This window comes from Oreochromis aureus, linkage group 20 (assembly GCF_013358895.1).
Source record: "Oreochromis aureus strain Israel breed Guangdong linkage group 20, ZZ_aureus, whole genome shotgun sequence".
In the NCBI taxonomy this organism is placed as follows: Eukaryota; Metazoa; Chordata; class Actinopteri; order Cichliformes; family Cichlidae; genus Oreochromis; species Oreochromis aureus.
The window spans coordinates 23,749,972-23,774,279 of NC_052961.1; the positions used below are offsets into that span (position 1 = coordinate 23,749,972).

Here is a 24,308-nt window from a genome sequence, read left to right on the forward strand (position 1 = left end):
TCAAGAGAAAAAAACATTATGTAATTTTATCTTTTGATCCGTGCTCTGTTTTTGTTTTTTTGTTTGTTTAATTTCCCACGTATATTTTACTTTTTGTAAATGAGATAACATTGCAGAAATGAAATGAATATTATTATTATTATTATTAAAGAGTTTTATTTAAAGTCAAAGATGTAGGCCTCGGTGGAGGACTTCTATTCTGAAGCCCTGAGATGTTTAGAAGTGGATCGTAGCAAACTTTTAAAGGCATGGCAACAAAGTTACGCTCTAAAGAACTAAATGAGAAAAATAAGATTATTTTAAAATAAAATAAGTAATGCTTAATTTCCACGTGGCTCTCCTCTCTTTCCCTTCGTTAATGTTCGTGTGTGTACGTGTTCATTTGTTGTGATATGGCTCTAATCCAGATTTGTCCTGTTATGCTGGAGGGGACTTACCATTTTTAACATGTGCCTTAGTTTCCCTCAGCCCTGCAACTCCCATCTGTGAGAGGACTGCATCCCAAAAGCTTCCCAATGGCCTCCTTTCCTCTCTTTTCCAATTTCAACTCCTTACTAAGCCAAAATGAAATTTTCCTCTTGTATTATATTGAAATCAGTAATTAGAGAAAAACAAAACATTGGTGCAGAGGAGATGTGGCCATGTCATATTGTTGAATCTGATCTCATATGTGTCAGCACATGGCGTCGATAATGTTTTGCTCTGATATGACTCCTGACCTCTAACACTGACCCCTCTTGTCTGACCTCCATCAGACTGTCGACACAGTGAGGCGACCCAAGAAGCGATCAGTCAGACTCAATGGGACCGAGGTGCACCAGTTCCTGTGGCTTTAAAAATGAGTCGTGCTGGGTTGCAAACTGTGTTTGCAGATGTCTTTTAACTCTTAACATCACACAAAAAAAACCCTTTGGAGTTAAGCACTTCTTCAAGTTGAATTTAGCTCTAACGACAGGGATTTGGAAACAGTTGAGTGCTAACAGATACACTAAAATGCATTCGAGGGCTAAATTTCTTTTATTTCCTATACACTCCAACAGTAAAGCTTCATACTCAGCATCACTGGCTCAGAAACACTGGCTGCTTTTGATTTTGTGGTTAAGTATAGTTTGGGGGAAATGCACTGCTAAAATGCTTAACATAAATCTACAAGCAGGGGTGCTCATCATAGCTTTGCATGGACTATAAGAAGACTGGCTGTGACTTTATGGATTTACCATACAAGCTTATTTATAAGCCTTCTCGATGCACGACAGAAAAGGATAAGCATATTTACCAAACATTAAATATTCTATTAATAAATTCAAGCTGAAGCTACTCCTTGATTAACTGGAGGATAGGAAACAGACTGTATGTACCTCCATATTTATCATTCAGACATGAGCATTGATTTCCTCATCTGCCTCTCAAGATAGCAAATAATCTTATTAATCAAAATGCCAAACTGTTACTTAAAGGGGCCTTGTAGTTTATCCACTCTATTTATCCTCCCTCGAAGCAGCGAAGAGCCACCATGGATGATGTCATCCATTCAGCTGTAATCCATTTGTTTTTCCCCCAGTCATGGTATCAGAAATGCTGCTATATTATAGCAATAAGGTCCATTAAATGAGCTACCGAAGGGCACACTTAAGGCTCGGTGTCTCGTCTGAAGTGTAGTTAAAGGAAAAGGAAACAATTCACAAACAATTTTTTTATAAAACATATAAAACTTACCTCCTCTCATAAAGGACACAAAGCTCTTTACATTAATACCACACCATAGCTAGCTCTGCTCACTGATATTTTCTTTATTAGGACTCTGTTCCGAATGAAAAACAGACCTTGTACACGGACAAGCATGCATCTTTGACCAAAAGAGCAGATTTATTCAACTTAATATGAATTGCTCTCAGAAGGGCACTTAGAAGTGTACGGTCGCTTCATGCATCTCTCTTCGGAGAGCACATAAAAGCATCCAGCTTGAGATGAATTACCGAAGGCAGGTTTAATAAAAATCAGTTTACTCAGACCCTCGAACCATCCAGTCGTGAATCTCCTTTGAGTAAACACACAATGGGCACAGTAAAGGCTGCCAAAAAGTAGGGTTTCCATGTTATTTGCTACAAGTGACACTTAGGTGGAGGGGGGAAAGTGGAGGGAACAAAAAACCCATTTTTGTGTAGTTTGTAAAAAGAATCTTGAACTTTCTTTAAAAAACAAACAAACATAAAAAAAAAGCAACTATGGATGTGATGATTGCAGTGACCATCAAGGAGAACAAACACGCTGCCCTGTCTGTTACCATGGAGCTGTCAGGTGGATGCTTCTGTGCAAGGCTTATTAGGGTCACAGGAGTTTTGGTTGAAGTACATTCATTCACTCACTGGGTAAGCCTGTAAGTATGGCTGTATTCTGAGTGCTGAGGGTAATGTTGAGGTTTTCAGAAACTATGGAATAAGACAGGGTACTTTGAAGTGTGTCATTTGTATCAAAAGATTTAAAAAGGGGGGGAAACACAGTAAGTGCTGCAGTAAGTCCTTGATGAGCATTTCATGATGTTGTACCAACATCCGAGTCCAAACCTGATACCAGGTTGCCACCCGCTGGTCGGGGGTTAGTTTAATGGCTTTCACATTTTTAAAATGAAACAAAACATACGCTGTTCTGGGCCAATATTTCTTTTTCATCGTGACTCCACCACATATGAAATACTGAGAAAACTGAAATTTAACAAAAAATGAAAAGAGACAGAAAATATTTGTCTCAGTTTAGCGTGGCAACATTGAAACACCGCGGGGATTTATTCAGGCAGCGCTCAAAGTGTCAGGATTTACTCACAGTCGATTATAACATTGTGAGGGAGACGTGCTCTTAATGCATCGACATTTCTCATGCATCTCCTAATTGCATGTTTTAATATTTCCACAGAGCTGTTAGCTGCGGGCTAATTTAGACAGATGAGTCATGTTAATTCAACAGCTCAAACAGCTGCTGGTTTAATGGACTTCTTAAGTGAGGAGCTTGTTTATAAAAGCTGCAACTTTGTTTACAGCATTACTGGCAAACGCTTGGCTTGCTGTCATGCAGCCAAAAGCTTAGGATGTCGTTAAAAGCTTGTTTGTTCCCTCTTCCCCTTAAATGGGCTGATTTTATATGAAACTATATGTATATATTGTTGTTGTTGTTGCAGCACATTAACGTTTTGTTGTTTTTTATTTTTCTTTTTTCTTTTATTTTTCATTGCTCACTATGCCCACTGCCACCTCTGCCTTCACGCACAACTGCATCACCCATTTGTCTACCCACCCACCCAGACTCGGATAGCCTCTCCAGCCCCACTCGCCTCAGCCTGTCAGACGGGTCAGAGGACCAGCTCGACCGTCTGCAGCAGGTGGAGCTGGCCAGGACAACGCCCATGTCTCTGTGGAGGGCAGGCACCGTGCAGGCCTGGCTGGAGGTTGTCATGGCGATGCCCATGTACATCCGCACCTGCTCAGAAAACGTCAAAAGCGGCAAGGTATGGCAACACCTGCAGGCTTCTACATGCTTTCATATTGTTTTTGACTTTATAGCACTCTCGGCCTGAGTGGCTTAACCTCCTGTGAAGTGTTTTTTTGTTTGTTTGTTTGTTTTTTGCAGGTTTTACTGGGGTTAACGGATGAAGACCTGGAGCTGGGTCTAGGTGTCAGCAATTTGATGCATCGTCGGAAACTCCGCCTGGCCATTGAAGATTACAGAGATGTTGAGAACGGTAGAGGGTAAGGAAGGGCCATAGTGGTCCTTATTGTAAACTGCCTGTTACTTAATGGTGTATGGGGGCCACCTGTCGGTGATTTATTGTACGTGCATTTACATAATGCATGAAGGATCTGGTTTCTGGCTTTTTACCACACATGAAGTTTAAACAAATGCAAGAGTCCCAAGGCTGTTACAGCTCTTGAAAGCTTCCTACATATGAAGGGCATGCAGGTCAGCTAAACTGAAGACTGTCTAATTTGTTCGAGTACGAATCATAAACACATATGTGGCAAGTATAAGCTTATTTGTTTTAACCAACAGTTACACTGTATGGCAGTTTAGCCAAGTAGCAGGTTTAAGATCAAGGTGTCTGGGTTTTGAAATATTCAGTTCAGTAACCCTAAAGCACTGAAGAATTGCATTTGAAAAATTTAGCAGCAGCATGTCTTTCCCGAGTCAGTTTCCCCCCTTACTCTGGCCTTGAAGTGCAAAGTTTGAAGAATTCTCGGTGAAACTGCTTTAAAGCAAAGAAATAATCCCCTCAAAAACTTTCTGCAGTGAGTTCCTTTACATATGTGATATTTAGGGCTGCATGTGGTTATCATTATCCAATAATCTAATCCAACTATCAGCATCTTGATCAGTCAAGTTTTGATGAAAGCCAAGGCAAGTTTATTTATGTGGCATTACACAATCGTTCAGCATGCTTTGTAAGATAAAAATAAAATCAAAAGTAAAAGAGTAAAATAGAATTAGAGAAAAAATAACAATAATAATGGTACAGCTACCTGATTTGTTAACAGCAGTTGTGAACAATACTGTTTTCAGCTTCTTTTTTAAAATAATAGCTACAGTTCGAGATTTTATTGTCATTGCACAGTTTTACTTTCTACAATAGTACAACAAAATTGGACTACTGTCCTGCATTGGTGCTAAATGAAAATATATACATAATAACATTGATGCAGAATAAAATATACAGTCTGTGCACTGTTTATTGCACATGGCCCAGTGTCAGGTATTTGCATTGCAGTGCCGCAAGATCTTGTATGTCCTTTTGAGACAGCATGTGCTGCAGAGGTCCTTTAGGGAGGGAAGAGGGCGGCCAGTGATTTTTCTCGTGACGTTAATGACCCTTTGTAGTGCTTTCCTGTGTGCCATGGTGCAGCTCGAGAACCACACAGAGATGCAATATGTCAGCACACTCTCAATGGAGTAGCGGTAGAAGACAGTTAGCAGCAGCTCCCTCTTCAGGGTAGTCCTCCTGAGGCTCCTCAGTAAGTGGAGACGCTGCTGGGCCTTTTTCATAACCTCCAAGGTGTTACAGCTTCACTAGAGATCTGCATCCATGTGCACACACAGGAACTTGAAGCTGAACAAGCTCTTCACACACTCCCTGCTGATGTAGATGGGCTCCAATGCATTATTAGTCATAATTAATCTCTGGCGCTCTTCTACAGTGTGTCTTTTATCCTATCTCAGTCTGCTCTCTTCTTTTCTCCTCACCCCAAACCGGTCGTGGCAGATGGCTGCACCTCCCTGAGCCCACTTCTGTTGGAGATTTCTCCCTATTAAAAGGGAGTTTTTCCTTCCCACTGCTGCCAAGTGCTTGCTCATAGGGGGGTCATCTGATTGTTAAGGTTTTCTTTCTGTTATTGTAGGGTCTTTATCATACAGTATAAAGCGCCTTGAGGCAACTGCTGTTGTAATTTGGTGCTATATAAATTGAATTGAATAAAAATAATTGAGTTCAGCTCAGTAGTTCTTAAAGCTACACAGTGTGTCCACATTAGCAAAAGTAACATGCTACCGTTTATCAGGTAGGTGGTGAAGCATGTTCACAGTTTTATTTTAGTATGGTAGAATGTTTAGTTTTTAACCTGATGATAAAATCAGAAGAAAAATCAAGAGATGGCAAACTTATTATTATTTATACCATACAATATGAATTTAGCAACAATCCATTCAGTGCTTGTTAGGAACTTCAGCCTAATGGGGGTGTAAGCTGGTAGCTCAAAGTCAGTAGAATTCAAACTCTTTGTGGCTAAATCCCACATGTGATGATAAAAATGTGATTTCTTAGAAACTCTTCATGCTGTCTGTCTGCAGGCTGTCCAAGGCTGCGGATATGGACCACCACTGGGTGGCAAAAGCTTGGTTAAGCGATGTGGGTTTGCCTCAGTACTCCCAGGCATTTCACAATCACTTGATAGACGGGCGAGTCCTGAACTCTTTGACGCGTCGGGACCTCGAACGTCACTTAAACATCACCAAGAAGTTCCATCAGGTCAGCTTGCTGCTGGGCATCGAACTGCTGCAGTTGCTTCATTTTGACAAGGAGGTAAATGAGAAACGGCAGTGAGTACACTGATGGGTGACAAATTAAAGGAAAACAAATAACAGCGAGGGGTTATAGTAAGGTGTTGGGGCTTGACATTGATTTTACTTTTGAGTTTACCTTTTATTAATTGGCAGTGATCCTTCCACCTAAAAGGATAAGTAAATGCAAACTGCGTGTTCTACCACTGCACGAGCCACTGTATCTCCTTACTGTAGGGGTGAAGGGTCTAGATTTTCAGTCTTTTATTTTTGTCACTCCTTTGTACTTTGTGATATTCACAGTAAAGTTAAAAATAGATCAGATCTGTAAAAGTTCTTGTTAAAATGATTTTCAGGCATTACAGGCTCGCCGGATACAGTGCGAGCACCAGAATGTGGATCCTCTGGTATGGACCACGCATCGGGTCATGAAATGGATCAGAGATATTGACCTCAAGGTGAGAGAAAGTTCATCTTAAAATTCTTGAACACATGTCAGCCAATAGGTTAACAGGTCAAACTTGTATGCAAACAAAAGTATAGTTTTAGCAAAGTTAAAGAGTTTACCGTTACGTCCCTTGCAGGTCATAACAAATCAGAGAGGTTCTGGGTCTGAATCCCAGAATGTCCTGGGTATGTGATAGAGAATTTCCAGATATTTGTGTTAAAAATACTCTGATAAAAGTTCATTAAAGTTTAAAAGTAGCTCTTTGGAGCACATACCATCTATTTTTATGCAGAGGAAACTCAACCTCATGTCATATTATGGAACGCACTTGTTAGATTACATCTGGTATGCTGAACATAAACAGAGAAAAAACATATGCTGCTGCCTACATTGTAGATGGGTGAGTTGGCCTCCACATTTAAACAGGAAAATGAATATAGTCAGGGGTTAAAGTGGGATTTGGCAGGCAAAAGAACCCTAATATCAGCTGTTGTGGTAGTGTACGGGAAAATAACCACTATGAAATAAATTGTATAAATTGTCTACCATTGGAAGGTCGGCTGACTGATCCTCCCCGGTTCCTCCTGCACATATGTCAAAGCATCACACACACCCGATCCATCCATCTGAATGTGAAATAAAAGTGCTTAGGTAACCTCTGAGTATAAAGCGATAAATGATGCATATGTTATATGTTTGTACCACTTGTCGTGTGTGATAAGCACCAGTGATGGATAGACCAATAAAATGGCCTTTTATGTGTTACTGTTTCCTCAATTTAGCCTCAAATTGGTTTGATGTCTGGAAGATGCGCAGTGATGTGGAATAGTAACACCCTTCAAATGTCTTGAACCTACAATAATAAGGCTGTTACAAAAATGTACGATGCAGCAAGTAGAGGTATTTGTGTAGAAATGTAGTGAATAAAAGTAAAAAGTGGTGAAAAAAATACAGATTCAAGTTATGTAATGACACCTGAAAATTCCACTTCAGTATCTTAACTGGGTATTTGTACTCCATTACTTTTCGGGAATGAGGCAAAACAAGATTATATTAAAAACTTTAAAGAGATGGGTAAAGTGCTGTTTCTGTCAAGGACACAAAATACAAACGAGAGAAAAGCGAAGCCTTTGGTGGGCAAAGAAAAGCGTTTAATCAATAAATAAATCAAAGACAACCCTTTGTACACAGGTGAACCACTGGTGCTTAGTTGTGGCTCCCCTCAGCTTTTATACTCTCAGTTATAATTGCTAAGCTGAGTCAGCTGAGTGCATATCTATCTGGCCCCACAGCAGAAAGGGGGAGGCACCTGATTCAAGGAAGTGAGCAGCAGGACTCTCAGACAATAAAACATAGCAGGCCTGCTGGGGCTGCAACAATACTGTTTTGTGTTGTATAAACGCACTGCCACATAAAGACTGTGTTTGCTCTGTGCTCCATAACTCCACGAAGTGATAGCAGGTCTTTGCCATTTACTTTTGAACTGCTACCAGTTGATTACAACACCTGCCAGATTACAGCCTTTGTCCCATCACACTCCGGGTGTGTACAGATAAACATGTCTGGATGACGTCCGGTTAAACTCCTCAGGGAGCTGGAACTTCTACTGATATAGACAAAAGAATCAGTATCAATATCCTCTTTGACTCAAACAAGAATTTTAGATTTGATGTTATGAACAAATAAGATTACTATTCTGTACTTGCCTTTTCTGCCTGTGCAGGAGTTTGCTGAGAATCTCCTAAACAGTGGCGTTCATGGGGCTGTCATGGTGCTAGACCCCACTTTCAACACTGACACGATGGCAACGGTGCTAGGAATCCCCAGCAGCAAGCACATGGTTCGCCGACACCTTGTGGAAGAGATGAAAACACTAATTGGCCAAGCCAGGTGACAGGAAAATTCACAGGGATGTGTTTTCTACTGTCTTTAATTACTATTTTGGCTTCCCCCGTCACACTGATCTTTCCCATGCTTTCTGCAGCGTGGATGCCAAACAGGAATACGAGCATTTAGGTCTGGGGACACCACCTATCCTCCTTCGGCAGAACTCTTTGGGCAGACCTCCCACCTCCACTGCCCGGCACACCGATGAAGAAGGCTCATTGAGAAGGAGGGCTGTGAAGGTGGGGAAAAAGTTCTTCCCTCAATTTTAGCCGTATTGTAGCGCAGAAGAGCTTAGAGTGTTGAGAAACTGCACAGTGACGATAATGAAGCTCTGCAGCATTACTTGGGTATTGAATATATTGCTAGAGCAGCCTGCAAGACATGTAAATAAGAAGGAAGATAGAGAGGTTTGATTGATTAACCAAATCAATTACTGATTATTAAATTAACTGTAAGTATAAGCTATGCCATCAGGGGGACCACAACTAATGGGAAAGTGTAGACTGTACATAAAAGGTGGATACCTTTATGAAGCCTCCACCTGAGCATTTTGGTTGTTGCGGTCTTGGATTTTTTTTTAACGCTGACATCATGACATCATCAACAAGGTGTGGATCTGAATGAGAAACCCCAGACACTGCTTTGCCCCTATTGCAGCAAGTTGTCAGTCATGAAGTAGCTAAGCCCTAAGGCTAACTGACTCTAAATAGGGCAAAAATGTGCAAAACAGGCATCATGCTATATGATAGCATTACACCCCAATTTCACTTTTCAGGCCCAGAAGCTGCATTCATCTTTATACATTGTTTGTCATTCGTAGTAATGGATACATTGTTTCTGTTCTAGCCTCCAGCAGGATTTAGTCCCAAAGCTCGCAATGGGCGGGACTTGAGTTGCCATAGCAGCTATGGCTCCCTGCCTAGAGAGGTTCGAGATCACACTCCGCCCAGGGCAGAAGGAAGCCCCATCCGTGGTTACACCAGCATCGAGGTCACCAATGTGTGATGTCATCAGAGTTCTACCAGTACCAGTCATTCACTTCATGACAGCTAAATGTACAACATGGACATTTGTCATCCATGTGCACGCAAACATGGGATGGTGATTTTTTTTTATCTTAAAATGAGCCTTTACAGGACAGCTTGCACTTTGTAACAAGGAAAATGTTGTTCATTTTCTTTTTTTTTTTACAAGTTTCCTGTTTTTTGGGAAGTTTTAGCATCTTTGAGGACAGTAAGCGCCCCTCCCCCAATGCCAGAATTAAGATGACTATGAAGGACTCGAGCTATATATTTTTATATTCTTGTGTGTACACCAGGAGGTAACTAACTGAAATGTTTTTGTTTTGTTTTTTGACTAGTGAGGGAAATGACTGTTTGTATTATACAGAGCACTTGATGACAAAATGTAAAAAAGAAAAAGTTTCATATTTCATATCCGTGTAAGTGGCTCTTGTCTCATTCAATTCTGCCGTTTGTGATGCCTTGTCAATGTGACTTAGCATTAAAAAAAAAAAAAAAAAACCTTAAAAAGACTTGAACTGAATTTAAAAATTTTAGAATCTATGTTTGATGGTCATTTTTCATCTCGCACATTTACACTGTTGTGTCAAAGCAAATGTAGCACCTCTTCTGATGTTTTATACTGTGCAGTAAACATAAAATATCTGAGCAATGCCAACAACAACAACAAAGAAAAAGACTGCTGAGCTGTGATGTGTGAGCGTGTATTTTTTTGTGAAAAGGAAAGTGCTCACTGAAATGAAATAAAGATGGTGTCTAAAATATATATGTGACTAGTTGCATCCATCTGAATATCAATGAATGCCAGAGGACAATCTGGGGAGAAAAAAAAGCATGTTGATGATAGGAGCAGGAGGGTTGGTCTAGAAAAATAGAATCCCAATAAATTGCAAAGCTCCACTGCTCAGCACAAAGAATAAAATGGCTGTATGCGCTTATAAAGGTGGGAATAAAAGAAAATGAAAGGATCCATAAAGATCAGAGAAAAGTATGCTAATAATATTGTAGTGAGTCTCCACTATTACGGTAAAAGTGTCACTGAGGAAAAAAACCCCTCTTATTTCCATGAGGCAGCGTCCACTGTAACTCAAACAGTGCCCGCAATAAAATCTGCCATAACCTTCGCATTTTACTGATCTATCGATGATATTTTGGACAGCTATCATGCAGCTCTGTACTCCCTGTCAGACACGTTAACTCAAGTCTCTGTTGTGACAGTTCCTCACGGTGCAATTTCCTCCTCTTACTCATGATGACTCAAACCTTTGTGCCATAGTCGCATGACACAGCACAAATAAAGACGGCCCCCCTCAGGCTAGACGCCCTGCCTGACTTAAAGCCTTTCCTGTAATCCACCAAGGGTTGGTTGGGTAAAGCCATTTTGTACTGTGAGACATTAAAAGATAATGATGAGGGAACTCACTTACCTGCTTGGAAATATTTAGTGTGCAAGCACCATTAAACTAAGATCAACAGTTACATGCCAGTAGATTTGGATGGGTTTACTTGATGAGAAAAGTTAAAATGCTGGTATTTATACTAGAGCTATGTCTAATTTATAGCCTGTGTGGTTAATTTGCTACACCCAAGCCTACGTGGCCATCTAAATTAGTACAGTTTACAGTGATATTTGTCTTTTGGAACTGCCATCATATTTGATTACACGCTGGCAGTGATAAGGGATTAATTTAGACCACCAGAGTCACAATTTGTTCACATACATTTCTGTCCTTGAGTCGTGTGAGTTTGTATTTGATGAAACAGAGGATCCAGACAAAAGCTTAGGAGGAAGAACATTTCCCAGGAGCCTAGAATGACAAAGGAACAATGCAGTGACTGATCAAGGTCACAAGTGCTTTTGTCATTAGAGTAAACCAGTTCAGTCCTCATTCTAGCAAGCTGAGACAGGGGGACCACTGAAACAATGAAGCAGAGCAAAGTGAAACCCTTTGTTTTTTTCATCTTTTATCTTCCAACATATCAGTGACATATTACACATACACAATCATACAGACGAATGACTAAATAAATAGCCAAAGCCCATCTACATCACCAGTGTGGGCAGGATCAATCTTCAGGGTTGCATTTCCCAGTCCAAAGGGCTAAAAAGGTGCGACTGCCAGTAGGTGGTAAATTTACAAAGAAGAAGTAAAAGTAATTGATTACCAGGACTTGAAACAGGGCTGTGTCTCTGACGTTTAATAATCTCACTGGTTGTAAAACAACAAATCATTTGCATTTTTACAGATAATTTTTAATCTGTTTGAGATTGGAATGACTCATGCAAACTACTGTGTATGCTGAAGATAAAAAAAGGGCAAAGAGAGAAATTCCTCCTGCCACTCCCTTGAGTTACACAGGTAGGCCTTGTCTTTGAAAATGACTTTGAGCTTTAATTGTTATTAATAGCATACACACACCTACACATGCCTGGGAGTTTAAGGCTCCAGATCCAGATCCTGAAATCTGCTGAAGCCACTCTTCTGATTTGGGGGTTACAGCTCTTACACTGTGACATTGGTACCACTTTGGACTTAACCTTCCACATCTGCTCCAGTTGTTCCTTCAGTCCCTGATACTTCTCTGTTTTCTCGTGCCCCCTGTTCTTGATGTTGCTGTCCCTTGGGATTGCAGGCCCTATCACAACTGTTGTCTTTTGCTCCTTGTCAACCACCACTATGTCTGGTTGCTGGCTAGGAGTTGTTGTCTGTCCACAGGACCTTAACCCTGTTGTTCTCTACCATCTTTAATGGTGTTTCATATTGGAAATTGGGGACCTCTAGTCCATATACAGCACAGATGTTCCTGTACACTATCCCAGCTACTTGGCTGTGCCTATCAGTGTGTGTGGTTCTGGGGCACCTTTGCACAGTCTGCAAATTGGGTGATGTTGGCTTCTGTGTCTATGGATCTGGGGCATGGGGCCTGTTCTTGTTCTGACATGATCAGACTTCTGTGTTGTCCTTTAAGTGGTCCTTTTCCAGCCATTTTTGATATCAGCCATTTCCTCTGTCTGTTGATGGTACATCCCTTTCAGGTCCTCTGTTATAGTTCCCCTTCCTGTTCCTAATCACCATCTGTCTTCAGCTGCCCGAGGCATTCTTGGAACAGCTCATCTCAGGGGGAAATATTCCTGATGTATTTGTGAATTCTCCATGCTTCATCCGGGAATATGGCTCACACTCACTAATCCACGCCCTCTCTCTTTCTATTGCTCATATAGCCTCAGGGTATTTGACTTCGGGTGGAGCACTCTGTGCATTGTGAGAAGGTTTAGTGTCTTGACATTAGTGACATCTATCTCCTCCTGTGGCCAGCTTTTTATCCCAGCTGACCACAGGAGGAGATAAATGATCTAATGACTGATATTGATGGCTAGATTCCTATTCCTACCACATAATATCTATCTATCTATCTATCTATCTATCTATCTATCTATCTATCTATCTATCTATCTATCTATCTATCTATCTATCTATCTATCTATCTATCTATCTATCTATCTATCCATCCATCCATCCATCCATCCATCCATCCATCCATCCATCCATCCATCCATCCATCCATCCATCCATCCATCCATCCATCGAAACTGCAAAATGCAGTTTCATTTAAATGCTTCAACTCCAGGGACATTATGCGCATGAATGCTTATTATCACACTGCCATGCCTAACTGGGCGAGTCTCTTGGGAAAGCAATCAACCTAAACCTTGTCCTGGACCCTGAAACTGTAAATGTCATCATTAATTTTATTACCCATTAATTTTATTACTCTAGGCTGGGTTGAAAGCTTAGTTTTCTACCTTATGTACGTGTGTTTTTTATCCATTTAGCTCTGGTTGTGTGTTAGTAAATTACAACAAGGTGGTCTGTTGTTGTTGGCTTAACGCCTATCTGTTAAACTGCAATCAAATTGACTTCAGTATTAAACAGGTCTTTTGTCTTTTAAGTCATTAAGGCGATGTGCGAAGGCCAGATGTTTCCGGTTTATATTTTTGTGCATTTGCAAAAAAATGTTTCCCATCTGCTTTATGTCGCAAGCAATAATAGATCATTAACTGTCAAAGTGTATTTCCCGGCTTTTTGTATAGGAGATAAGGGGAGGGGACAGCATGTGTGACAGTGAAGAACCACCCTGACTCCGTCTATTAACGCGCCGAGAGCGAAAGAGTTAATGAAACTGGAAGTCTAAGTGGCTGGAGCCCCCTCCTTCCGGCTTTCTCTGTGACCGGGCCCATCCTTCTCAGAGGAAAGTTCCTGGTCGTTAACCGTTATTTGTCACCAAATTATGCCTCATAAAGTCGTGCCAGTGTCGACAGAGTGCGATAATAAACAGCGCAGCTCCCAAGTTCGGGCAGAAGACGAAGAGGAGTCACTTAGGATGCAGAGGTGAGTGGAACGTCGTTAAAGTGCCTCGCTGAAGTGTTACTATGTATCGCTGTATGTTACTAAAAGTTACACTGGCGACTCTTTATTTAATCATTTATTCTTAAAGGGTGTTTGTCCGAGAGTTTTAGTTTTCCTCAATACTTATCTCCCGGGTTCAAAGTAAGAAAGAGTCCCATTGTTGGGACGAACGCGGGCATTTTTTTTTTCAGCTGTGAGTCATATTTAGTACAACTCACCCGAGTGCTAAAGTTATACTAGTGGCTTGAGTTGGTTTAGTTTAGAGTTGAGTTTTTTTTTTTTTTTTTTTTTTTTTTTTTTAGATTAGGTGACAATGACGACAACATCAGTAGAAATATGTTGTGCCCTGGCCTGTGGAGTGATTGTTTGTTTTTCTAGTGGGCAGGCCTGTTAATGTCTTACTGCGTTGTTTGGTGAAATAAACCTGTTAGATTGGACTGTAACTACCCCTGAGCAAGTCAATAATATGTGACCTCCTTACTTTGCACGTCTCAGCTGCACAACTTTTTGAAAAGTAGGACGTGGTATATGCATTTGCCCAGCTGTTATGATGAGCTGGATTCACTCTCATGCCATGCATTCCTTAGAAAGGGAATGGGGAGGAGGGGGGCTCACTTAATTGGCTACTTTAGAGTGCAGCAGGTCTGGGCACGTTTACCAACCAGACAGACTGTTATTATTGTATCCATGGATGGATCCATAGTATGGGTCTTTCACGATGACATTCCTGAGTGGTTCGAGGTCATTTCTTTTGGACTTTTGTCCAAATTTATTTACAGTCCCTAGTAGTCGTCCTGTACTTTCTAAAGCATGCAAGATAAAATCATGCAGCACATGTGCAAGTGTGCTCATTAGTCATGCTCACCGCACTTCAGAGAATTATTTTAATTTGTAGGGCAGTGTTTGATTTAATGTTTGGTTATGGTTTTAAATATGAACAAAAAACTGCCCATTTATTATAATTGTATTATTAAAAAAAAGTAGGTTGACACAGAAACCCTGTATATTTCCATGTAAATTACGGGATAATAATGTTGTACAGCTTTTTTTTTTTTTTACAGAGGCCGTAATGGTCTTTATCTGCCCATTTAAAGTGCTGAGTTTAGTTCCTTATGTGACGTAAGTGACTTTGTGAGTCTGCTGTAAATTTTTTACCATTCAGCACACCTACTGGAAGTGGCCTTGATAAAATCTTGCTTCAGTGAATGTTATGTTCTGTAGGTTTCTTTGAAAAATGGATGCATATAAAGAACAAATCTCTGGACAGAAGCAACATGTTTGGTAATACCTTGAAAAATGACGTTTATTTATTAAGGAGAGCTCTAACTATTGAGAGTTGAGTTAGGCTTCCTGCTACTACAACTTGTTGCTACTGCGGCTCAGAAAAGGGGATAGGGGGATTTGGAGGCTCATAATTCATCCTCAGAAACACATTAACGGAGTGTTCAGAGCTGGTGAGGAACTTAATATGTCCAGAAATTATGATGATCAGCTCCTTTATATGTCAGATTTTTCTTTTTTAGATCACTGCCAAATTTCCAATATATTCAACTATTTTGGCGTAAGGTGAGGCTTAAACCCTCACTATACTGATCTCCTCACTATAAATGCATTGTCATATATATATATATATATATATATATATATATATATATATATATATATATATATATATATATATATATATATATATATATATATATATATATATATGTGTGTGTGTGTGTGTATATATTTATTTAATAATTTTGGTTCAGGAGTGTCATCTATAACTTTATTACTTACTTGTGGGTAGGGCTGCCACAAACGATTATTTTGATAGTCGACTAGTCACAGATTATTTTTGTGATTAGTCGACTAATCAGATCATGCATCCATTGGACGTAAAACGTACAGCTTATTGCACCAGCATGCATCTGCTCTTATATAACTATCATTAGCTTACAGCTTTAAGTGTTTAAGGTATGTGCTAACTAAAAAAATAAAGACAAGATGATAGTTTATTACATTTTAATGAAATCTGCAGATTGTTTCGGTGGAGTTTAATAAACTCAGCCGTCTGCTCCTTGCTATCTAAAATATAACAGGACACCAAGTATGTTCTCAAGCATCTCACACTTCTGATAATCAGTTGTTTGCTTGACATTTATTCAGCTGTGTAAAACTAACTTTGATCTCAGCCAAACCGATTTACCCAGGAACAAATAAAATACTAAAAAAAAGCCAAACAATAACATTTTTCAGTTATCTAAGTGACTTATACATCATGTTTAACCTGAGTAGTGAAAGACGGCGGTGGGTTTGAAAACGATTTGCCCGGAGTCTGGTGTTCTCACCGGCTCTAGTGAGCCTAGAGCCCCGGCTAGCTATCGAGCTGGTGGGTAACAGACATCTCCAAAAACGTCTGAGCGCTTTTGAAAATATGTGGTGTCTTGATAAACTGAGCAGATATTTGAAGTTTACACAGCTACATTCTCGCCTGAAAAAAACTTGTTAGACATTTATTTTGTGACCCAGAAAGAATAATAAGAGTAATATTAAAACTAACTAGCTGCCGCCAATGCTGGAAACTGAGCTGGGCCGCGCTATGAATTCTGGGACACAGCTTCTTCTTCTTTTGCCTTTAACGGCAGCTGGCATCCTTGTACATGCAGTGCTGCCATCTTCTGTTTCAGTCCGTTATTACACTCTCAAATCCTACTACTTATTCCTGCGTCTTTTGTGATCTTACAAAGCTTCAAACGACGCGTCGACTATTAAATTAGTCGTCGACGATTTTGATAGTCGACGTAATCGTGACTAGTCGACTAATCGTGGCAGCCCTACTTGTGGGTCAACACTTTGATCTGAATTTGACCATTTCCCTAAATGAAGCTAACAGTTTTTAAAGCTGGAGTGCAAGCCTCTTGTCCCTGGCAGGTTTAATCCATGCTGTTTTTAAAAACAAAAAAACAAAAAAAAATTCCCTTCCCTACTGTGTGCCAGTATTGATTAGGAAAATGACCTTTTTGTAGCTGTGCAAAGGCCAAAGCAATCAGGACAAATAGCCCTGCCTAACTTTGTGTATCTCTGTCAGGCAGCCAATATGTGCAGCGCGCTGAACGCTGACGTGCCTCACATTTTATACCTCTCCAAGTATAAAAGTTGTCCAACAACAGAAAATTCTGTTTAAGTCTGGATACAATTTTTAGGAGAGAAATTCTGCTTGTATCAGTTGCCTTTTCAGCATAACGGATGAAAAAGTGTGTGTGGGGTTGTTGTTTTTTTTGTTTTTTTTTCTTTTCTTCTTCTTCACACTTTACCTCTGCAAGACTCGGCTTTTACCTTTTGGATAACAGTCAATATCCTTTAGAGACTTCATCTACTGATGTTACTGAAACACAACCTCACAGACAGAAAATAGTTCCACATTAGAAACTTTAAATGTTTTTTTTTTTTTTTCTCTTCTGTTCTCTGACATATTCTGTCTCTCGGGATTTTCATTCTGTGTCCACCCCCTTGTATCTTTCCCTCTACAGTTTCTGACTTCGTCTGCAGCTGCTCTGACTGAAATCTAAGGACTGCCAAGATGCGTTCCACTGTGGGTGGACCACCAGACACTCTTGGCCACGTACGGGCTCGTAGCAGTAACAATAACAACAGCAACAACAACACCAGCGGCGAAATCAATGGAAACTCCGGTTCCCAGTATGCCCTGTGTGCTTTGGGGGTTGGGCTTATTGCCCTTGGTATTGTGATGATTGTGTGGAGTGTGGTACCTGCAACACCAGTTGGCAATAGCAGCAGCAGCGGCAACCAAGCAGGTGATAGCAGGAAAAATAAGGCGTCTTCTGTGGCCTTCGTCTTGACGGGCTGCGGAGTGGCTATGCTCCTACTGTCATTATGTCTGGGAATGAGAAACAAACGGAGGGAGCAACGACTCCAGGAGGCCCAGAACCACAGTGGAGCACCAGGAAGGGACCAGGAGCAAAGAGAAACGTGAGTTTCATGACAGCCATGACTGACTAAATCACTTTTGGACCTCCTTTAAAAATTTAGGTTTTTTTCCCAAGATGACTTCTTTTTGGTTTTTTGTGTCTATTAAGAGAATCTCAACTTGAGTTAATTGTATTCAGCATGCTCCATCCCAGAGAGTTTTTTGTTTAACCTGAAAGCATATGAGAAAGATCTGCTTCTGGTTTTTATTGCCTGCTCAAGAATTTCTTTAAAGACGACAACATTTATTCTCACAGTAGCTGAAATTCTTTTTCAGCAGTGTAAAAATCAGGGTTAGACATCAGGGCAATCACTTTGTCAACACTGATGTAAGCTATATCCTCTCTTACTCACGTGAGTCAACACTAGTGCAGGACTGGTCAGTGTGTGATTATACTGTGTATGCATTTATATAGTATGTGTAATTAAAATGACCATTTCTATTCTTGCATTTCCATAAATGTTTACAGTGCTGAGCAGCAAGCCCAGCGTTATGCGGTTCCCACCTACGAGGAGGCGGTATGCAGTGGCCAGTACCCCGTCACTCAGAGCAGCCTTCGCCCGAGCATCTCCCAGCTGCCTTCCTATGACGACCTGGTGCAAGTGGATGGTGTGCAGTATGAGAACGAGGGGTCAGAGGGCACAGTTGGCACAGTTGGCAGATCTCAGCCTGCCGTGGATTCGAGTGGTCCTCCTGCTGCTGCTGTTTCTGCATCAAACCATAGACCTGGGAAAAATAACCTTAAGCTTCTCCCTATCAGTATCCGCAGGATTAAATCGGAGAAGCTGCACATGAAAAACATTGATAACTCTCAGCCCACAGCTGGATTCAGTATTGAACCACTCACCCCACCGCCGCAGTATGAGGATAAAGTGCCGCCGCTTTAAGATGGACCTGATAATGTTTGGAACGATTCGGTGGAATTTCGATCATCTTCTGTGGATTTTGATCAGCCTTTGCAAGCCAAGACCTGGAATATGGCTTTTTGAAAAATGCGGTCAGTGGCACTTTGCATTAAAATACATTCTCTGTTCAACAGTAATCATCATGCCAAAGAAATCCGAAGCACTGAACGGAAGAAAACTTTGGATCTCTGAAGTGGATACAGGCAGTAAAGGACAGACATGTTGCATCCTTGCTTACTGTGACACATCTTTGTCAGACTGTGGCACATTGGATTGAGGACCCTGCACATGCTGTTTTTTTTTTTGTTTTTTTTTAAACATTATTATAGTAGGTTTCTGTTAATAAATTACCTTTATGTTACTGGCCTCCACTGTACACTGACTGTATGGGTGAGTTGATGGTGAAAGAGAGCATAAGACACGAGAGGGGGGGGCGGGGTGAAGTTTTGAGGATTTAAATAGATATAGCTACCATTTAGGACTTGGAATGCTTAGGACCAGCACCGCCTGTAGTTTACCAATTGTAAGCTCCACAGCGCCTGAGAATTGTATGCACTTTGGTGGCTCGACCTGAATCAGGCTGCATAGAAACTCTCCCTCATTATCTGTAGTATTGCTCCCACCCCTGGCCCTCTCGAGGTTAGGATCAAATGAACTTCGATGTGTCTTAATTGGCGTGTGTGAGAGTCTGCAGAGCTTTGTAGATCCAGTCTCTCTACATTTGTAATGATGGCTTCTGTTTTACTGGACTTTGATTTGGAGGGTTTCTTTCATCTCTCTGCCTCAAAAAGCTGAAACCTGGTACTGGGGGTTTCTTTACACATTTTAAAGTGAGGTATCTACTCAATGATACTCATTCGGAAGCTTTGCTACTAAACCAACATGAAACAAAGCTTTATTAGCATCTGTCTGCTGCATTTCAAGCCTCCCTTGTTGAATCTTTGGTTATGGTTTCACGGTAGTATGTTTATTTCTCACAAAATAGAAATCCTAGTTTTGTGTTTCTCTTTTGAAAGGCAAAAGAATCACTCTGCAGGTTTGCTCCACCCAAGGCAGGTGAAACAGAGGCTAGCTGAAGGATACTGTTCAACTTTTTAAGTTGTCCAGGTTGTTGGTTCTTTGCTTTTTCTTTTGCTAACTGTGAAATGGTCCAAAATCAGTGCATTGCTGGTTTTAGTATCATTTACTGAGTTATTGAACTGTATTAATCAGAATTTAGATGAGAAGAGGAACCAGAAAAAACTGTGCTTGTCTAACAACTTCTCAAACATGTAGCCAGTCATACAGTGCAGCTGGCATACAGGTTGTACTAAACTAAACTGTTTGCTAAGGTACAGCCATGGGTGTTTCAGGCATAAACTGGCCAAATGTGTTTTAGGGAGAGGATGAGGATGGGAGGATGTCTGGTGACGGGGAAGAGCACAAGGCCCTGGTCCGATTTAACCCTTGGGAGGTCGTAATCGTTAAAACTCATGTTTACACTAAAGCAGCAGGATTTGCCGGCATTAAAGTCATGATGGTTCAAGAGAAGAGACTTTCTAGGAAGAAGACATTTTCCGGGAAACTCAAGGTCTCTCGTTTTATGGAGTCTTTTGGCAGTGGCAGCTAATTGCAAGTTTGCCCTTCAGCTGTATGCAGTAAAGTGCAGTTTAAACACCTTTCTACTCAGAAGAGCACTTCCTGAAACATCTCATTCACGTTGGTGGAACCTGATTCAGCTCTAGTCTTGCTCTTTGAATGTAGCATTGCAATGCTCTACAGCAAACACAGTAGGAAGTGTCTGAGGCAAATGGACGGGACATGTGAATAGTCGAGAGCTTTTGCCTGTAGCCATGGTGAACGGCGAGTTGTGAAAGCGGCAGTGTAGTCTGCTTCTCTGGGCTTGTTTTTGTTCGCGTTCTAGACGGCCAACAGAAAGACTCTGTGACTGTGTGCAGCTGTGCCAACATAACACCAGCTATTCTCACTTGTTTGCCGATCGAGGCTCGACTCGTATCCTTGCCTTCGGTTAAAAGTGTGCAGCAAAAGGAGCCGAAATAGAAGACACGCCAATGCGTTGGGAATGGTTTGAGCTGGATAAGTCTGAAGTTCAATCAGCAGCTGTATAAACACTTTGATTTCTTCGTTGTGACAGACTCTATGAACAGCTGAAGCTTAATTGTATGACTTATTAATTGCATTAAATGTTACTAATATTGTAAAGTTGCACAGCTCACTTTGTTTTTATGTGAGGAAAGTGTCATTTTCAACTGGAATCTTCATTATCCAGTTTTATATTGTTTCTGATAAGATAAATGCAGAAGGATGCCAGCTGACTATATAATATACTGCACAGTTATCATGTCACTAGAGATCAGTTATTGCAATTCATCTAGATTTTTTTTTTAAAATTTTTTATAAAACCACGTCCTGTGCTGCAGACATGAACGCTGTACCTCATTTGCTAATGACCAATTAACTACATAACTGAGTTTTATAATTGTATATAGATGAGTTCCTGGAAAAAAATGTTGTCAGTTTCATTTATTGAATTTTTTTTTTTTTTTTTATTGCTTGATTGTTATTGTTTTTTATTTTAGATACACTGTGAAACCATGCATTTATATGATAATTTGTAATTTGGGGGGGGGTTGCTTTTGTTTACTTTTTTTGATGATTTTTTTTTTCTGAAGACTGAAAACACATTTATCACATTCATATTTTATAAAAAATAAAATAAGTGTTTGTTAATTGGTGTTCTGCAACTATATCTTTGTGCATTTATGCTGCTCAACATAATCTGTTGAATACTTAAAATTCTTGTTTTCTCTCTTATACTTAACTTGCACATTCACAGCATTGCATGCACATCAGTTGCTTGTTCATACATATATTTAATCAGCCAATGGCATGGTAGCAGTTGTGCATTTGATACGTAGACATAGTCAAGACAACCTGCTGGAGTTCAAACTGAACATCAGAATGGGAAAGAAACTTGATTTAAGTGACTTGAACGTGGCATGGCTGCTGGTGCCAGATGGGCTGGTCTGAGTAATTCAGAAACTGCTGATCTACTGGAATTTTCCCACACAGTCATCTCTGAGGTTTACAGAGAATTGTCTGAAAGAGAGAAAATAGTGAGCGGCATCGAGGTCGGAGGAGAATGGCCAGACTGCTTCAAGCTTATAGGAAGGGAACAGTAACTCAAATAATCTCTTCAGAGAGTATTCAGAGCATCTCTGCACGTTGAACCTTAAAGTACATAGGACCACACAGAAAGACACTCCTGCCAGCTAAGAACAGGAATCCGAGGCTAAAAATTGCATAGAATCAACTAAATTGGAGAATAGAAGATTGAAGACAATGCTTGATCTGACATTCAGATGATGCTGTCAGAGTCCGGTGTACACAACATGAAATCTGAAGCATGTTTCCAGAACCTTGTTGAATCTATGCCTTGAAAAATAATGGAAGTTCTGAAGGCGAAAGGAGGTCCAAACTGGCACTAGCAAGGTGTAACTAATGAAGTGGCCTATAATATATCAAAAAATCTAGATGCTTTTATGTCACCAAATTTCAAGGACATGATTATATATTTGACATTTATTCTGAAACGCAACAGCTTAATTTTACTGACAAAAACCACGTCAGAAATCAAAGTCCTTCTTAATACTGACAAACATAATCAAGTTGTCTTGTCAGTAGTTGTTTATAATCTAAAAAGTAAACCATACATAATGGTTTACATAATTAAAACACCCTTCCTGTATTTGTGAGTCAGTACTTTTGTCAGCTCAGTGTCGCATTGTTAATGTGTGTGAAGTAATCACAATAGGAAGCTGTTCACCACGTTGTTGATGCAGTTGTTGTACGGTAGGACCTCACTTGGCTAAAGGGAGCTGGTTTTTGAAAGACACTGGAGCCCTCGCCAGAGCTGAAGTTCACCACAGCATGGAGAGCCTGCAGCTGCAGGGGAAAACAAGGTGAAGTCAAGAATCAAGGCTTTGTCTGAGGGTGCTTCTATGTTTTTGACTAATAGAGCAATGCAAGCAACCCTTTCATTCAGATGTCACAATTTCTGTGCCAGAGGCATCAAACTGAGCAAGTGTAGGTACAATGATACACAACTCTATTCACTCTCAGGCAGCAGTGATTAATATTTTTATTATTCTTATTATTTTGGATGTGCATTCTAGTCGTAAAAAACATAAAAAAGGCTTTGTTTGAGCTGAGGTTGTTGAAATTGCTAGCATTATTACTTTAGTGCAAAATCGTCCTGGGTTCAAATTTTCTTTTTCGGCTGGAGCTCGTTACTCTTGTTAGGTTAAATGGTACTTCTAAATCAATTGTAACTGTGCCACATAATGAGCTTCGTGGCAAGTGGATAGTTCTAGAGTCATTGAAACAACAATTAGACAATTAGACTGTGTTTGCTGCTGTTTTACTTCTGTCTTATCGTTTCTTTTCTTTACAGCAGAGTGCAGTTTCTTTCTGGGGGTTTGTGTTGGTGGTGATGGCTGCTTTCCAGATGCACTGGCATTGTCTTCCAGTCTGGACTCAGGGCAGACTGCTTGCCACACTGGCTTGCTACCCCACCTTGTGGCACAAGGCTGAACTGCTCAGCCTTCTAACTTAATATCTTTTCAGCACAGCACATAGACATATGGGGACATAAGTCACTGCACTTCTTCCTTTGCCTTTGTGCTGATAGTTTTAATTGAGTATGAAATATTTTGGGGTTAATGTGTTTTTAAGAAAAGAGAAAACTGTAATTAAAATGATGGTGACTGCACTTGTGTGGGGTTAATGCATCGTTGTTTGGGTGGGTAAACAATTTTAATTGGCTCTTAAGCTTAAATCTTTAAGTTCTCATCCTTTTAGTAAGTTATTTTCTGACTGCATATTTTCTTTTTTGTGAAGTTCAGACTTTACTGTATGCTGCTGGTGTCATTAGTGACAGATATCCTTGCTGATGCTAGAGAAGCTGTTAATGTGCTCAACAGCCCTGACAACTAACAGAAAAATCTAAACTTGTCGTGATTTGTTGATGGTGGAGTACTGGCACAGGCACAGTACTTTAATTTGGCTAATTAAATCAGTGCTAAAAGCCCATGCTGAACAGTTAAAGCTGCCACAGATAGATAGTTTAACGATTTGTTTATTGGAACACCTAATATACATATTTTCAACAATAAATAGACCCAAATTTTCCACTTTATGCTCGAGAGCTTTTAAAAAAAAACATGTTTTTATTGTAGATTTAATTATACAGCCAGCTTTCATTTGATTTTGAGTAGCAGTGTGCTGTCCAAAGGAACAAGAGAGAGGAGATGAGAGTCCCTCCACAGATTTGGCTAAAGTGTCCACTACTGTCTGGGTGGAGTGAGATCTTAGGTTAGGCATCATATTTTATACCTGTAGCAATAAATGAATAACATGTATAAGTCATGCTGTTCTGTGTGAGGCTGTGAAGGTGAACATATTTTTACCTCTCTGCCACCAATCACCTGAAGCAGAGGCCGGAAACCACAGCACTCGACTGAGACAGGGTTAGCGATATCAGCCTGTGTTTCCTGGTACTGTCTGATTGTTTTCAGTAAATACACTCATAGAAAGGGTGTTTGAATATGAGCTCAGTTTAAG

At 40.4% G+C, this 24,308-nt stretch overlaps 2 protein-coding genes across 5 annotated transcripts; both read left to right on the plus strand.

Annotated features, from left to right (window-relative positions):
* Window positions 1-1,126: 1,126 nt before the first annotated feature.
* Window positions 1,127-10,162, plus strand: LOC116309674 (kazrin-A-like). 4 transcript variants are annotated; one of them, XM_039604461.1, is made up of 8 exons: window positions 1,127-2,994; window positions 3,297-3,499; window positions 3,622-3,740; window positions 5,830-6,061; window positions 6,396-6,497; window positions 8,211-8,377; window positions 8,472-8,613; window positions 9,221-10,162. In XM_039604461.1, the coding sequence occupies exons 1-8, from the start codon at window positions 2,940-2,942 to the stop codon at window positions 9,377-9,379; spliced, it is 1,179 nt and encodes a 392-aa protein (XP_039460395.1). In that variant the 5' UTR covers window positions 1,127-2,939; the 3' UTR covers window positions 9,380-10,162. The 4 variants fall into 4 exon arrangements, with proteins under 4 accessions (XP_039460395.1, XP_039460396.1, XP_039460397.1 ...); XM_039604462.1 differs by having other exon boundaries at window positions 1,131-2,377; XM_039604463.1 differs by having other exon boundaries at window positions 1,131-2,369.
* Window positions 10,163-13,603: 3,441 nt separating this feature from the next.
* tmem51a (transmembrane protein 51a) lies at window positions 13,604-21,377 on the plus strand. The gene is made up of 3 exons (XM_031726500.2): window positions 13,604-13,787; window positions 17,324-17,783; window positions 18,251-21,377. The coding sequence occupies exons 2-3, from the start codon at window positions 17,374-17,376 to the stop codon at window positions 18,666-18,668; spliced, it is 828 nt and encodes a 275-aa protein (XP_031582360.1). The 5' UTR covers window positions 13,604-13,787; window positions 17,324-17,373; the 3' UTR covers window positions 18,669-21,377.
* Window positions 21,378-24,308: the final 2,931 nt, after the last annotated feature.

Coding starts and splice junctions, on each gene's coding strand:
- LOC116309674 (XM_031726340.2), top strand. CDS start 3,146: ATGTATATATTGTTGTTGTTGTTGCAGCACATTAACGTTTTGTTGTTT. Junction 3,741..5,829: donor GATGTTGAGAACGGTAGAGG/GTAAGGAAGGGC, acceptor GTCTGTCTGCAG/GCTGTCCAAGGCTGCGGATA. Junction 8,614..9,220: donor TGAGAAGGAGGGCTGTGAAG/GTGGGGAAAAAG, acceptor TTTCTGTTCTAG/CCTCCAGCAGGATTTAGTCC.
- tmem51a (XM_031726500.2), top strand. CDS start 17,374: ATGCGTTCCACTGTGGGTGGACCACCAGACACTCTTGGCCACGTACGG. Junction 17,784..18,250: donor GACCAGGAGCAAAGAGAAAC/GTGAGTTTCATG, acceptor AAATGTTTACAG/TGCTGAGCAGCAAGCCCAGC.